The sequence below is a fragment of the Coregonus clupeaformis genome, unplaced genomic scaffold (genome assembly GCF_020615455.1).
Source record: "Coregonus clupeaformis isolate EN_2021a unplaced genomic scaffold, ASM2061545v1 scaf0287, whole genome shotgun sequence".
Classification (NCBI taxonomy): domain Eukaryota; kingdom Metazoa; phylum Chordata; class Actinopteri; order Salmoniformes; family Salmonidae; genus Coregonus; species Coregonus clupeaformis.
The window spans coordinates 145211-160346 of NW_025533742.1; the positions used below are offsets into that span (position 1 = coordinate 145211).

The 15136-nt window shown below is 39.7% G+C and overlaps 1 protein-coding gene across 2 annotated transcripts in view; it reads left to right on the top strand.

The window, feature by feature from the left end:
* The first annotated feature begins 1498 nt into the window (after nucleotides 1-1498).
* usp53b (ubiquitin specific peptidase 53b) overlaps nucleotides 1499-15136 on the top strand; it is a 60341-nt gene continuing 46703 nt past the window's right edge. For both annotated transcript variants that reach the window (XM_045214617.1, XM_045214618.1), the window contains exons 1-7: nucleotides 1499-1975; nucleotides 5928-6118; nucleotides 6379-6554; nucleotides 6801-6893; nucleotides 7500-7634; nucleotides 9349-9462; nucleotides 14120-14202. In XM_045214617.1, the coding sequence (XP_045070552.1) occupies nucleotides 6079-6118; nucleotides 6379-6554; nucleotides 6801-6893; nucleotides 7500-7634; nucleotides 9349-9462; nucleotides 14120-14202 (641 nt within the window). In that variant the 5' untranslated portion in view covers nucleotides 1499-1975; nucleotides 5928-6078. The remainder of the gene's footprint in view (nucleotides 1976-5927; nucleotides 6119-6378; nucleotides 6555-6800; nucleotides 6894-7499; nucleotides 7635-9348; nucleotides 9463-14119; nucleotides 14203-15136) is intronic.

Below are 15136 nucleotides of genomic sequence, written 5' to 3' on the forward strand. Positions count from 1 at the left end.
TCTCCCACTCTAATTTCTAAACTAAAGCAACAACAAAAAATACCACTCTGCAAAAAATTCATTCTCCTTTAAAAACGAAACATTTTATAAAAGGGAAATCAATTTTAGTTTCATTAACCACGTTTCCATCCACAGTTTTTATGTGAGTAAAGTCATACCAATATTTTAAAAAATCAGGACAGCTGTGATGGAAACAGGACGTTTTTGTAAAATTGTATGGACTCACAGAGTAGGCACATTTAAAGCAACAGTTTTTGTGACAATTGGTAAAACTTAAGCTAAAAAGTAAATTTTGTGTGCACTAGGCCATCACTCACTGATTTTTATCCTCAACAAGTCCGTTTGGTGGAAACACACAACTGGTGGGAAAATATGCATCTTTTCTTTAAGCGGATTTTTGAATATTAGCATGAAAATCTGTTGCCAATTGGATGAAAACCTAGTAAGTAAAGTAAAGTAAAGTCATATTTTATTAAAAATAAATCATGACAGCTTTGACAGAAACAGGAAGTTTCGTTGTAATTTTATAAATGCCAACAAATAATTTGCTTGTTAGACATGGGATCTTTTTGTGTAGGTAAAATTAATTATGCAGGAAATGGCGGTGAAAATGCCTTTATGGGTAAATATTGATATAATAACCATCAGATATGGAAGTACATTTGCAGTCATGATGATATGGTGTGTGGTCCTCCCACTACTACTTGGGAAACCATGCAGTTTTTTAGGCTACAGATTAAATACATTATGATGAAAGTGCACTTGATGCTGCTTTCCAATAAATACAGAGGGTCTTATTCTGGCGACATTATGATCGATTTTTGACAGCCATTTGACAAATACAAATATTCTCGCTCTTATCCATAATAATCTGATCATGTAGACTAGCCAACCCGCACAGCCTACCTGCACTGTATTTGTAAACTGTTGGCTAGAGCGCAAGTGCCAAGCCCAGAGTAGACGCATTTGCTATTTAATGTAACAGTTTTTGTGACAAAACATTAGGTAGAATTGAAAATGTGACGGAAACACGTTGAATTTTTTATTTTTATTCAGTACATGAAAACTTAAGAGAAAAAGTACATTTAGTGTGCATTTTGTCACCAAGCACTGACTTTCATCAACAAGTCCATTTGGTGGAAACACACCACTGGTGGGACTTTAGAATTTTCGCATGAAAATCTGTCTCCAATTGGATGGATACCTAGCGATTGACATATACTTTTCTTTCCTCGCAGAATGACCCATCTATATTTCCCCCCTGAATATGTTTTTATCTCAAGGAACATGGTCTTTAGATAACTGCATTTTATAATTGCAAACATCAAAGCATAGCTTTATACAGTAAGCCTAGACTATTGCCACGTTACATGCTGCAGTCAGCCTTATTGTGAAACAGTTTTTTGAGAGTCATGTGATTTCTAGTCTCACCTCAAATGGGACAAACCAATCGCCGAATGCTTGTGTCTGCTCTGCGAGACAAGCGATTTGCCATCAAGTGCGCCCATGAGGCCGAGATATTACTTTGGGAATTGCAGTAGGCTACTGTACACTAGGGGCGGATTTTGACCTCGCAACTCTCAAAACATCACTAATCTGCGGATGACATTCAGGCATAGACCGCTACTGGATTTATTTCCCGAAATGAATTCCGTATTTGAACCGAAAACGACAAAACATCAAGGACATTGTCAGGCTAGAATAAGACAAGAGACAATAAGTATTCGGGTATGACGTTTAAAATGCGGGTTGGCATTGTATCACTGCACTAGCGTTGCAATTTATTACTGCATTTGACCACAGATTCCATCCATCCGTACTGCCTGACATTATCCACGAGCGTGTCTGGGTAGTCTATTGCAGTCATTTTTGCTTATAGGATTTTTAGGGGGCAACACTTGTGGGAATCTAATGTTGACAACTAAGCTGCTTTGGGAGATCTATTATATCGGCCAAATATTATCGACGCGATACGGTGAGTTTTGCATGTGTGTTATGAGATTTTGTATCGAACGGGTATGTTTTCTGTGATGCAGTGATACGAGTTGCGGTAAATAAAGCGGTTCCCCCATAACACGCATGCGTCCTAACAGGTGTAAATTGCAGGATATGCAATGGCATCTGAAGTAGTCCTATGCATGGTAGAAAAAACCGTCGCTATTTAGAATAATACAGTCCATGCAAGGATGGATTATAGGCTAAATGATATCATATGAAGGTTTAGGTTATAATTATAGGGCTATGATAAGCATCCTTTTTCTATTTGAAGAATACACCACATGTGCAGATAAACAGATTGAATAATATTTGTTCATGTCTATTCTATTTGCTTGTGATTATTCAGGTATATATATGTATGCCACTTTTTGGTCACAACATGGATACCAGGGTTGGGCTCAATTCGAATTGAAGGCAGTGTATCTAGTGTATCCAGTGAACATTTTGTAAATGTTGTAAATATTTTATTGTTACAAGCAAAAACATCTAATTTGGAAATAGCAGAAATAAGGACAAACATGGGTCAACTACAGGTGCAGATATTATGCTAAAGTCAGTGATGGCAAACAACATGTGAAAGGATAGTTCACTGAAAACACATCTAATTTCATGCATAACATAAAGTCATGTATTGATAGGTGCGCTGTTCTGTCATGTTGCTTATTCTTATCCAAACCTTTCGGATCTGTATTAGTGCCTAACAGGTAGTTTCTGGACAGGGCTATAGCTTATTCAAACCAAGCAGCAGCCCTGTCCAGAAGCAAACATAATCTAGCCCCTACATCTAGGTAGTTTTGAGGCAATATGGCTAGAATTCCACCCACTTATCAGATGGAAAGATGGAGCTATTGCCTCTAGCTCTTGTATGATCTCAGAAGCAGGTTTGTAGAGCACTTTGGGTTGGGATTTACTTGTCTTAATACAGGGCTTCTTGTTTAATACATAACTATTATTAGGAGGTATTCCATGCATCCCAAATGGCACCCTATTCCCTATATAGTCCCCTATGGGTCCTGGTCAAAAGTAGAGCACTTCAAAGGGAATAGGATGCCATTTGGGACACAGGTACAGTATTAATGAGAAGTATAATTCTTCCTGCTTATTGTATCCATGGCACATCTGAGATCTGACTAGATTGTCAGACAGGAGGAGGATAACCATCTTTCAAGAAAAATGTGGCCGGTTGGACCCAGAAAATATTATAGAATATAAAATATTATGTGTTATATAGCAGTGTCTTTATGGATTAGAAACACTAAAGTGATAGTCCATAGCCAACTCTTAGAGAAGAGGATGAGAATAGCTTAACGGTAACACTTTGCATTAATTTGCTCGTATACCTGTGTATTAATACTGTAATTACTACAATAACAACATTGTAATAACATAAATGTTTTTGTAATGCTTTACTATCACGTAGTGATAGAGATGGAGTTCAGTGTAGAATAAAGTGTAATTACAGTGTTATTACACTCCTATAAGAGTAACCTAATGTTTTGTAATGTGCTTCTAGGTTACCTACCTGTAGGATATTAGGGCTATTACTTGGGTCGAGGCCTAATCCTACTTCATATGGAATTAATTCTGTGGCTTCCTGGAAAGCATCATGACTCGGCAGCATCACAGCTTGGCAACAAGATCAAAAGCTGTCCTGTCTGTAATGTTTCAGAGTGCAGGGAAACCAGGATTGGATCCATTTGAATTGAAGGCAGTCAATTCAGGAAGTGATAAAAATACAAAAAAAACATTCAACAACTTTTGAAATAAATACACTATATATACAAAAGTATGTGGACACCCCTTCAAATAAGTGGATTCGGCTAGTTCATCCACACCCGTTGCTGACAGATGTATAAAATCGAGCAGACAGTGATGCAATCTCCATAGACAAACATTGGTAGTAGAATGGCCTTACAGAAGAGCTCAGTGACTTTCAACGTGACACCGTCATAGGATGCCACCTTTCCAACAAGTCAGTTCATCAAATTTCTGCCCTGCTAGAGCTACTCCGGTCAACTGTAAGTGCTGCTATTGTGAAGTGGAAACATCTAGGAGCAACAATGGCTCAGCAGCGAAGTGGTAGCCACACAAGCTCACAGAAAAATTGTCTGTCCTCGGTTGCAACACTCACTACCGAGTTCCAAACTGCCTCTGGAAGCAACGTCAGCACAATAACTGTTCGTTGGGAGCTTAATGAAATGGGTTTCCATGGCCGTGCAGCCGCACACAAGCCTAAGATCACCATGCACATGAGTGGTGTAAAGCCATTGGACTCTGGAGCAGTGGAAACGCGTTCTCTGGAGTGATGAATCACGCTTCACTATCTGGCAGTCTGATGGATTAATCTGGATTTGGCGGATGCCAGGAGAACGCTACCTGCCCGAATGCATAGTGCCAACTGTAAAGTTTGGTGGAGAAGGAATAATGGTCTGGGGCTATTTTTCTTGGTTTGGGCTAGGCCCCTTAGTTCCAGTGCAGGGAAATATTAACGCTACAGCATACAATGACATACAATGACCTCAACCCCATCGAATACCTTTGGGATGAATTGGAACACCGACTGCGAGCCAGGCCTAATCGCCCAACATCAGTGCCCGACCTCACTAATGCTCTTGTGGCTGAAAGGAAGCAAGTCCCCGCAGCAATGTTCCAACATCTAGTGGAAAGCCTTTCCAGGAGAGTGGAGGCTGTTATAGCAGCAAAGGGGGGACCAACTCCATATTAAGGCCCATGATTTTGGAATGAGATGTTCGACAAGCAGGTGTCCACATACTTTTGGTCATGTACTGTATCTTCTACTTTTCAGTTTATTGAGTAGTCATTGAAAATAGATGCCCTTTTTTCAGTTATTGGATTGGAATGTCAGTTTACTTCCAGAATCGACTGACTTCCATTCGAATTGACCCCAACCCTGCAGGGAGCCTCATTGGCCTAGTTAGCTAGATATGTGTGCTGTTTTGGTATGGGGAATATCCAGACTTCCACACAGTCCTAATGTGATGAAATAATGTGTATGCCAGGCTGTACTGTATTTTTCAGTGCTGTGACAACCCGTGACTTGGAAAGCAGCTAATGCCTGTGAACTGACGGTTGATTCATTGCCCAAGTAGCCTATACAGTTGTAACGTTGTCCACCCAGCTCCCGTCAATCACAACACAGAGAAGCCATTGCAACCGTTGGCCTAGTCTCTATGGTCACTAGTCTCTAGTATCTATGATCACTTATATAACTATCATCATCTAGATTCTATTTAGGTGTATGTAAAATAAAATCATAACACTTTGAGAAGGTCATAAACAATGTATGAAGGCATGGGATAAAACAATGGCAGTAAAGCAACATAATAATAGGGGCTATTCTAAGATTATTTAATTTTTATGGGGGGCCAGAGGGGGGACCAAGCACCAGTCAGGGGTGGCCATGGGAAATCAGGGAATTGTATCACAAATAGCATTGACAATTGGCTTAAACTATGATGCATTTTATTGAAAAACTGGTTCAACTGTACATTTTTATCTGTCCCTAATCTGTTCCAAAAATCTATTTGAAAATTAACACAAGAAAAATATTCAAGTTAGATACATGTTCATTTAAGTGGTAACTCACTGGCATTGAATATTATCATCCTTTGAAAGCAGTAGGGCAATTCCACGGTAACAGAGTGACATTGAGACCCAGCTTTTTCACTTTAAAATGTATGTCAAACAAAAACCAATGATTGCAAAGTTAAACAAACCATACAACTCTATGCACAATTACTACTTTTAACAATTCCCGCAGAATTTTTTTTCTCACAAAGCTGTTTACTTTAAGAACAGTGCAGATGCAAAGTTTGGTAAAAGAATGACGGTTTGTGCTCTTTGTGCTGTCATTGCCCAAAGTTTTTTTTTAAGCCAATGATTTGTCCCATCTCTCTTCCTCTCTTTAGACTTGGTCTCATTGTCATTCAATGTCCAATAGTGCTATTGCAAAGCTTCCCTATGGATGAGCCTGGGAAGGACTTCAATGGATCTCTTTGGAAGTGCGAGGCAGGGATGTAATGGATTGGTCCCATGGCCTGCTAGGTCCCGCTTCCCAGTATGTCCAGCTGCAGCAAGCCTCCCCCACTCTCTGGAGAAGGTAAACAACAGCTCCCATCACACAAGTCACTAAATCCTACCTAAACCAATGTGTGATCATAACCAGTGGCCAAGTGCTATTCACTCTCTAAGATTTGCATGGACACATAAGGACTTACCCCTCAGGATTTATTGTATGATTAAAGTATTCTCTATGGATATATCTCATAACAGCGGTCTTAAACTCCTGGTCCAGAACCACATTTGTATATCCATTTCCTATTAGAGCATAAAAACAACTGGTGACTGCTCTTTCCCCAGGGGCAGGCTCTAACTCTATGGCATGGGTCAAGCTCTTCAAAAAGCCTGGAGGTGTTGGTGGTGGTGGGGGTCTGGGGAAGTCCTATCAGCCTGGGAGCATGTTGTCTCTGGCTCTCACCAAAGGCCTGCTGAACGAACCAGGACAGAATAGCTGCTTCCTCAACAGTGCCGTACAGGTGATTGCTAAACCTTGTCAATATGCAGGTTTATGCAACAGTGTAAACATAGATTATTTCCTATGGAAGGCTAAGGGGCAAGATTACTACTAAATTAAGATTTATCCATGCTTTTTTCTATGTAGGACGTAGGTCTACATTTCATGTAGAACTTCATGTAGGACTAAAACAGATATTGTTGGATTAATATACATATAAATGTGATTTGAATATGATCAGTACAATTCTGTCATTTCACCTGAACAGGTGCTATGGCAGTTGGACATTTTCAGGAGGAGTTTGAGACAGCTTCCTGGTCATTTTTGTCTAGGGGATGCCTGCATTTTCTGCGCTTTAAAGGTTTGTATATAATATCATAATCACAATACATCTTCCACCTAGTTGAATGACTTATTCAAGAGATAGTGGTCCTCTGTAGCTCAGCTGGTAGAGAACAGTGCTTGTAACGCCAAGGTAGTGGGTTCGATCCCCGGGACCACCCATACACAAAAAATGTATGCACGCATGACTGTAAGTCGCTTTGGATAAAAGTGTCTGCTAAATGGCATATTATTTTATCACAAGATGTCCAAGTTTACCATACCACTCATAAAAAATGTAGAATAGTTATTTTGTTTTTATTTAAACAAAAATAGCCATTGATATTTGTAGATCTTTTAAACCCACCCACTGGGCACACGCTGGTTGAATCAATATTGTTTCCAAGTCATTTCAATTAAATAACGTTGAACCAACGTGGAATAGACGTTGAATTGTCTGTGCCCAGTGGGCGGTGTTCCAGACCTAGAATTAAGACTAATCCTAGACTGCATTGAACATTCTTTTTAGTCCAGGACTGAGCTGAATCTGGGTCCAGGAAACTGGCACTTAGTGACTTGATAAATAAGGCAATTTACAGTATTTCCCTCGCCCCTCAATTCTCTACAACGCTTTTTCTCCCTGTAGAGTATTTTCAGCCAGTTCCAGCAGAGCCGAGAGCGAGCGTTGCCTTCGGATAGCCTGCGCCACGCCCTCGCTGAAACCTTTAAGGACGAGCAGCGCTTCCAACTAGGCCACATGGACGACGCTGCAGAGTGCTTTGTAAGTCTAGAACCGTAGCACTTTCTTTTTAGCGATCGCAATGTCATATCAGCCAAAACTCTCCTTTGGTACCCCTTAAATTTGCAAAATTCCAGTAACTTTCCCAAAAGTAATTTTGCAACCCTATCCCAGCCTATGTATTCCAGTACAAATACACCTGATTCAACTAGTCACTTAACCAGTTAAGCTGTGCTAGTTCTGGAATAAATCAAATAAGTGGAAACGGCTGGGGGTACTTTAAGGAGAGGTTTGGGAAACACTGAGCTAAAGGAACAGAAGCTAGGAGGTCAGAGGGTAAAAAAAAGCACTTGCCTTTTGGGTAAATTATTTACTGAGTGTACCAAACATTAGGATCACCTGCTCTTTCCATGACATAGACAGACCAGGTGAATCCAGGTGAAAGCTATGATCCCTTATTGATGTTACCACTTCAATCAGTGTAGATAAAGGGGAGGAGACAGGTTAAAGAAGGATTTTAAAACCTTGAGACAATTGAGACATGGATTGTGTATGTATTTGTATTAGTATTTATTCGGGATCCCCATTACCTGCTGCCAAGGGGTCTTCCTATTACACATAAAACAAAAGATAAAGCAGTACATCATATAACATTATTACACCACTACATATCTACAAAACAAATGTATAATACCACCATACCACAATGTTACAATGTACGTGTGTGTGGAGTGCATGTGCAAGCGCCTGTGTGTGTCTCTTCACAGTCCCCACTGCTCCATAAGATGATTTTTTAATCTGTTTTTTAAAATCTGATTGCTTGCATCAGTTACCTGATGTGGAGTATGGTTCCATGTAGTCATGGGTCTATGTAGTACTGTGCGCCTCCCATAGTCTGTTCTGGACTTGGGGATTGTGAGGAGACCTCTCATGGGGTATGCATGGGTGTCCGAGCTTTGTGCTATTAGTTTAAACAGACATCTCGGTGCGTTCAGCTTGTCAACACCTCTTACAAAAACATGTAGTGATGAAGTCAATCTTTCCTCCACTTTGAGCCATGAGAGATTGACATGCATATCATTAATGTTAGCTCCCCGTGTACATTTAAGGGCCAGCCGTGCTGCCCTGTTATGAGCCAATTGTAATTTTCCTAAGTCTGTCTTTGTGGCAACTGACCACACGACTGAACAGTAGTCCAGGTGCGACAAAACTAGGGCCTGTAGGACCTGCCTTGTTGATAGTGTTGTTAAGAAGCTGCGCTTTATTATGGACAGATGTGTGTCATTCAGAGGGTGAATGGCCAAGACAAAAGATTGAAGTGCCTTTGAACGGGGTATAGTAGTAGGTGCCAGGCGCACCTGTTTAAGTGTGTCAATAACTGCAACACTGCTGGTTTTTCACACTCAACAGTTTTCCGTGTGTATCAAGAATGGTCCACCACCCAAAGGACATCCAGCCAACTTGAGACAACTGTGGGAAGCATTGGAGTCAACATGGACCATCATCCCTGTGGAATGCTTTCGACACCTTGTAGTCCATGTTCCGATGAATTGAGGCATGGACTACAAGTGCAACTCAATATTAGTTAGGTGTTGTTAACGTTTTGTACACTCAGTGTACACTGTTATGTTTTTTTACTCACAGATATGTGTATCAGGATAGTTTGGGCTACAGATGCTAAGGATGTAATGGAAAACTCTAACAGTAACTGACTTCAGATGTCTGACCTCATTTTGTTTAATTCTTGGTGCACAAGGAGAACATTCTGGAGAGGATTCACCTGCACATAGTTTCTGACACAGCGACTGAGGCCTGTACATCCAAGTCCTGCATTACCCACCAGAAGTTTGCCATGACACTTTATGAACAGGTAATGTGATTTATTTATTCCACTGTTGATTGGAAAGAGGGAAAAGGAGAGACATATAGACTAGTGGGTAACACTCTACTTAAGGGATACAGATATAATGCATTATGATACGTCCATAATGCATTATAAGCCTTGCCATCAGTGTCTATGAAGTGTTTATAATGTGTTATCATCTTATAATGATATTATCAGCCAGTTTGGGCCAGTTATTTTTGGCCTAAGAAAGCCATATACATGCATAAATAAAAGCATACACACAGCAAACATACACAGCGAAGGGAAGATTTAAAAAAGCATAAATTAGATTTTGCGAAATATACATAAAGTGGGGAGAACAAGTATTTGATACACTGCTGATTTTGCAGGTTTTCCTACTTACAAAGCATGTAGAGGTCTGTAATTTTTATCATAGGTACACTTCAACTGTGAGAGGCAGAATCTAAAACAAAAATCCAGAAAATCACATTGTATGAGTTTTAAGTAATTCATTTGCATTTTATTGCATGACATAAGTATTTGATACATCAGAAAAGCAGAACTTAATATTTGGTACAGAAACCTTTGTTTGCAATTACAGAGATCATACGTTTCCTGTAGGTCTTGACCAGGTTTGCACACACTGCAGCAGGGAGTTTGGCCCACTCCTCCATACAGACCTTCTCAAGATCCTTCAGGTTTCGGGGCTGTCGCTGGGCAATACGGACTTTCAGCTCCCTCCAAAGATGTTCTATTGGGTTCAGGTCTGGAGACTGGCTAGGCCACTCCAGGACCTTGAGATGCTTCTTACGGAGCCACTCCTTAGTTGCCCTGGCTGTGTGTTTCTGGTCGTTGTCATGCTGGAAGACCCAGCCACGACCCATCTTCCATGCTCTTACTGAGGGAAGGAGGTTGTTGGCCAAGATCTCGCGATACATGGCCCCATCCATTCTCCCCTCAATACGGTGCAGTTGTCCTGTCCCCTTTGCAGAAAAGCATCCCCAAAGAATGATGTTTCCACCTCCATGATTCACGGTTGGGATGGTGTTCTTGGGGTTGTACTCATCATTCTTCTTCCTCCAAACACGGCGAGTAGAGTTTAGACCAAAAAGCTCTATTTTTTGTCTCATCAGACCACATGACCTTCTCCCATTCCTCCTCTGGATCATCCAAATGGTCATTGGCAAACTTCAGACGGGCCTGGACATGCGCTGGCTTGAGCAGGGGGACCTTGCGTGCGCTGCAGGATTTTAATCCATGACGGCGTAGTGTGTTACTAATGGTTTTCTTTGAGACTGTGGTCCCAGTTCTCTTCAGGTCATTGACCAGGTCCTGCCGTGTAGTTCTGGGCTGATCCCTCACCTTCCTCATGATCATTGATGCCCCACGAGGTGAGATCTTGCATGGAGCCCCAGACCGAGTTTAATTGACCGTCATCTTGAACTTCCATTTTCTAATAATTGCGCCAACAGTTGTTGCCTTCTCACCAAACTGCTTGCCTATTGTCCTGTAGCCCATCCCAGCCTTGTGCAGGTCTACAATTTTATCCCTGATGTCCTTACACAGCTCTCTGGTCTTGGCCATTGTGGAGAGGTTGGAGTCTGTTTGATTGAGTGTGTGGACAGGTGTCTTTTATACAGGTAACGAGTTCAAACAGGTGCAGTTAATACAGGTAATGAGTGGAGAACAGGAGGGCTTCTTAAAGAAAAACTAATAAGGTCTGTGAGAGCCGGAATTCTTACTGGTTGGTAGGTGATCAAATACTTATGTCATGCAATAAAATGCAAATTAATTACTAAAAAATACAATGTGATTTTCTGGATTTTTGTTTTAGATTCCATCTCTCACAGTTGAAGTGTACCTATGATAAAAAATTACAGACCTCTACATGATTTTATTTTATTTATTTATTTTTTGGGTGGGGGAATGGATCAGCTTAATATTGCAGATAGATTGTATCTTCTATCAATGTAATTGTCTGCATCACTTCCAATCCCCCATGTTTTTTTAAATATATATACTCCCCTTTATTACTTTTCAACCCCACCATCCTTTCCCTACTTGGAGTAAATTAGTGAACAACAATGCCCAGGCCTCTACTTCCGGTCTATACTTACTATCTACACCTTATGGACAGAGTTAATTTTACAATAATTCTATTATATATATATATATATATATATATATATATATATATATATATATATATATATATATATATATATATTTTTTTGCTCCTGAACTTCTTCTACTCTCAACCTCTCCGATCATTTTCATGATGTCCATCCGGTTTGCTTCTATATGCCATATCTTTCTAACTGTGCTCTTTCCCAAAAGCTCCCAACATACAACCTATATACTTATTATGGACACAGTATGCTTACATTATTAGCTATCTTTGTTATTATTTGTTGTTATTTGTTATTAGTCCCATCCTTCAACTCTATTCAATACCTCCCATCTATCTCTTAACACCATCCTTATAGGATTTCTATTTGCCATATATATTTCAACCGTACTGTGATGTTTTACAAAAGTTCTGAACCTTTCTATTCTCATTGCTTCTACAGATTGTGAATTAAAAATAAACATTTTTGCTAAAAGTATTATTATATTATTGATTGATTGACTATGACTTTTCAGATCACCCAGTAGGTATCTTCCCAGGTCTTCCCAGGTAAATATTGCAATCCTTTAGCCATTCCTGGACCTGTGTCCAAAAACAAGCTACAAATGGACAGAACCACAGCAAAATCTGCAGAGCTGGGAAGATTGTATCCCCCATATAAATAACATTATATTGGTAGCAAGAATTTTATATAATAATTTAAATTGAAAGATTCTAATTTTTGAATCCGGTGTCGTTTTGCGTGTCAGTTCATAAACACGATGCCATGGGATCGGTACGTCAAAGATCTCTTCCCAACTATTTTGCAATCTATATGGGACGGCTGTCAATCCTTTGGTCCTTAAGTGAAACTGATATACTTTTTTATTTATCACAGTTTTCCTTAACCAATTATGTTCTTTAATGCAAGGCCGACAGACAAGTTCCTTACTTTCTCCCCCTTCCACTTTCCTCTTCCACTTTTGCGGTAAGGCTGCAATTATTTGGTTGTAATTTTGGGTAGAGCAGACATTTCCATATGTTTTTGTTAGCTGCATGTGCGACATAACTCCACCAGTCCTACCGATGATATCATTTACGAAGATTATACCTTTTTTAAACATTCTGTCAAAACATAAAGGTTTTTTGTCAATTAGTATATTTGAATTTAACCACAATATTTGTTGCATTATTTGTTCTGTCGTTTCTGGAGGATTAAATTGAAATTGCAACCAACTTTCTATGGCTTGTTTTAGAAATAGTGATATTTGGGAGATTATTTCCTTTTCAAATAACTGAAAGTGAGAGGTTGTAATCTGAATAAAGGGAAAAAGGCCTTTCTTGAACATTGGGTGAGACAATCTTACTAATTTGCTTGAGCACCAGTTCGGATTTAAGTATAACTTTGTATGACTGAAGCTTTTAGTGATAGGTCTAATGCTTTAATATTTAATAATTTCTGTCCTCCGAATTCATATTCATTATATAAATATGCCCTTTTAATTTTGTCTGGCTTGCCGTTCCAAATAAAATTGAATATTTTTTTCTCATATAATTTAAAAAACTGTTCGCTAGGCGTAGGCAAGACCATAAGCAAATAGGTAAACTGGGATAATACTAAAGAGTTAATCAGGGTGATTTTTCCACAAATTGACAGGTATTTTCCTTTCCATGGTAGTAAGATCTTATCTATTTTTGCTAACTTTCTATTAAAATGTATTGAAGTGAGATCATTTATTTCCTTTGGGATATTTATTCCGAGTATATCCACATCACCATCAGACCATTTTATTGGTAAACTACATGGTAATGTAAAAATTGTATTTTTTAGTGATCCAATACGTAATATAGTACATTTGTCATAATTTGGTTGTAATCCAGAGAGGTTAGAAAATGTATCTAGATCCTCTATGAGGCTGTGGAGGGATTCTAGTTGTGGATTTAAAAGAAAACATGAATCATCAGCGTACAATGACACCTTTGTTTTTAAGCCCTGTATTTCTAATCCTCTGATATTATCATTTGATCTGATTTTAATAGCTAACATCTCGATGGCCACAATAAATAGATATGCCGATAGTGGACAACCTTGTTTCACTCCTCTTGACAGTTTAAAACTTTCTGAGAAATAGCCATTATTTACTATTTTACACCTAGGGTTACTATACATGATTTTGACCCATTTTATAAGAGATTCTCCAAAATTGAAATGCTCCAGGCATTTATATATAAACCCCAGTCGAACTTTATCAAATGCCTTTTCGAAGTCTGCTATGAATAGCAGGTCTGGTTTCCCATATTTTCCATAGTGTTCTATTGTTTCCAATACTTGGCTTATATTATCTCCAATGTATCTTCCATGTAAAAAACCTGTCTGATTATTACATGCTTTGTAAGTAGGAAAACCTGCAAAATCGGCAGTGTATCAAATACTTGTTCTCCCACTGTATATAGATGACCCGAAGGCCAATTGGACAAGGCATATACACATATCATCGGATTTCCAATTTTAACTTTCTGTATAGTTATTCTGTTATTTTCATTTGACATGAAACATTGTTTTTCTCCCCTCAGTTTGTATGTCGTAGCTGTGGCGCCTCCTCGGACCCCCTTCCTTTCACAGAGTTAGTGCATTATGTCTCCACCACAGCCCTATGGTAAGTACTTCCTCTAAAAAATGTGACAAACTGAACTGAATCTTTGCTCTAAGCCAAAAGGGGATTCTCTGGCAAGATGGCGCTGCAGTGGAACATATTTCCACCATAATTTCCTATGACCAAAAACAGCTTCTGGACATCAGAACAGCGATCACTAACCTCGATTTGGATGAAGATTTCTACTTCATCGAGTCGGCAGCTCTGGACGTTATGCTTACCCTGGACCATGCCCTGATCCCAAGGACTCGAAAAAGGAAGAGGCGGCGAAAGAAAGAGAGGCAAACGAGGCGGAGTCATGATTAGGCTACGTCGGCGAGCATCTAGACCGCCATCGCCCTCAGTTTTTTTGCAGAACGTACAATCACTAGAGAACAAACTGGACAAGCTCCGTTCGAGATTATCCTATCAACGGAACCTGAAGAACTGTAATATCCTATGTTTCTCGAAGTCGTGACTGAACAAGAACTTGGATAATATACACCTCACTGGCTTTTCCATGCATTGTCAAGATCGCACGGCAGCTTCGGGTAAGATGAGAGGGGGAGGGGTGTGTCTCTTTGTTAACAACAGCTGGTGCGCGATCTCTAATGTTAAGGATGTGTCGAGTTGTTGCTCGCCTGAGTTAGAATACCTCATGATAAGATGTACATCATACTATTTACCAAGAGCGTTTTCATCTATATTTATCGTAGCTGTCTATTTACCACCACAAACTGATGCTGGCACTATGACCGCACTCAACGAGCTGTATAGGGCCATAAGCAAACAAGAAAATGCACAGCCAGAGGGGGCACTTCTCGTTAATGCAGGGGAACTGAAATCCGTTTTAACTCATTTTTACCATCATGTCACCTGTGCAGCTAGAGGCAACAAAACTCTAGATCACCTTTACTCCACACAAAGAAATCCATACCCTCCCTCACCCTCCCTTTTG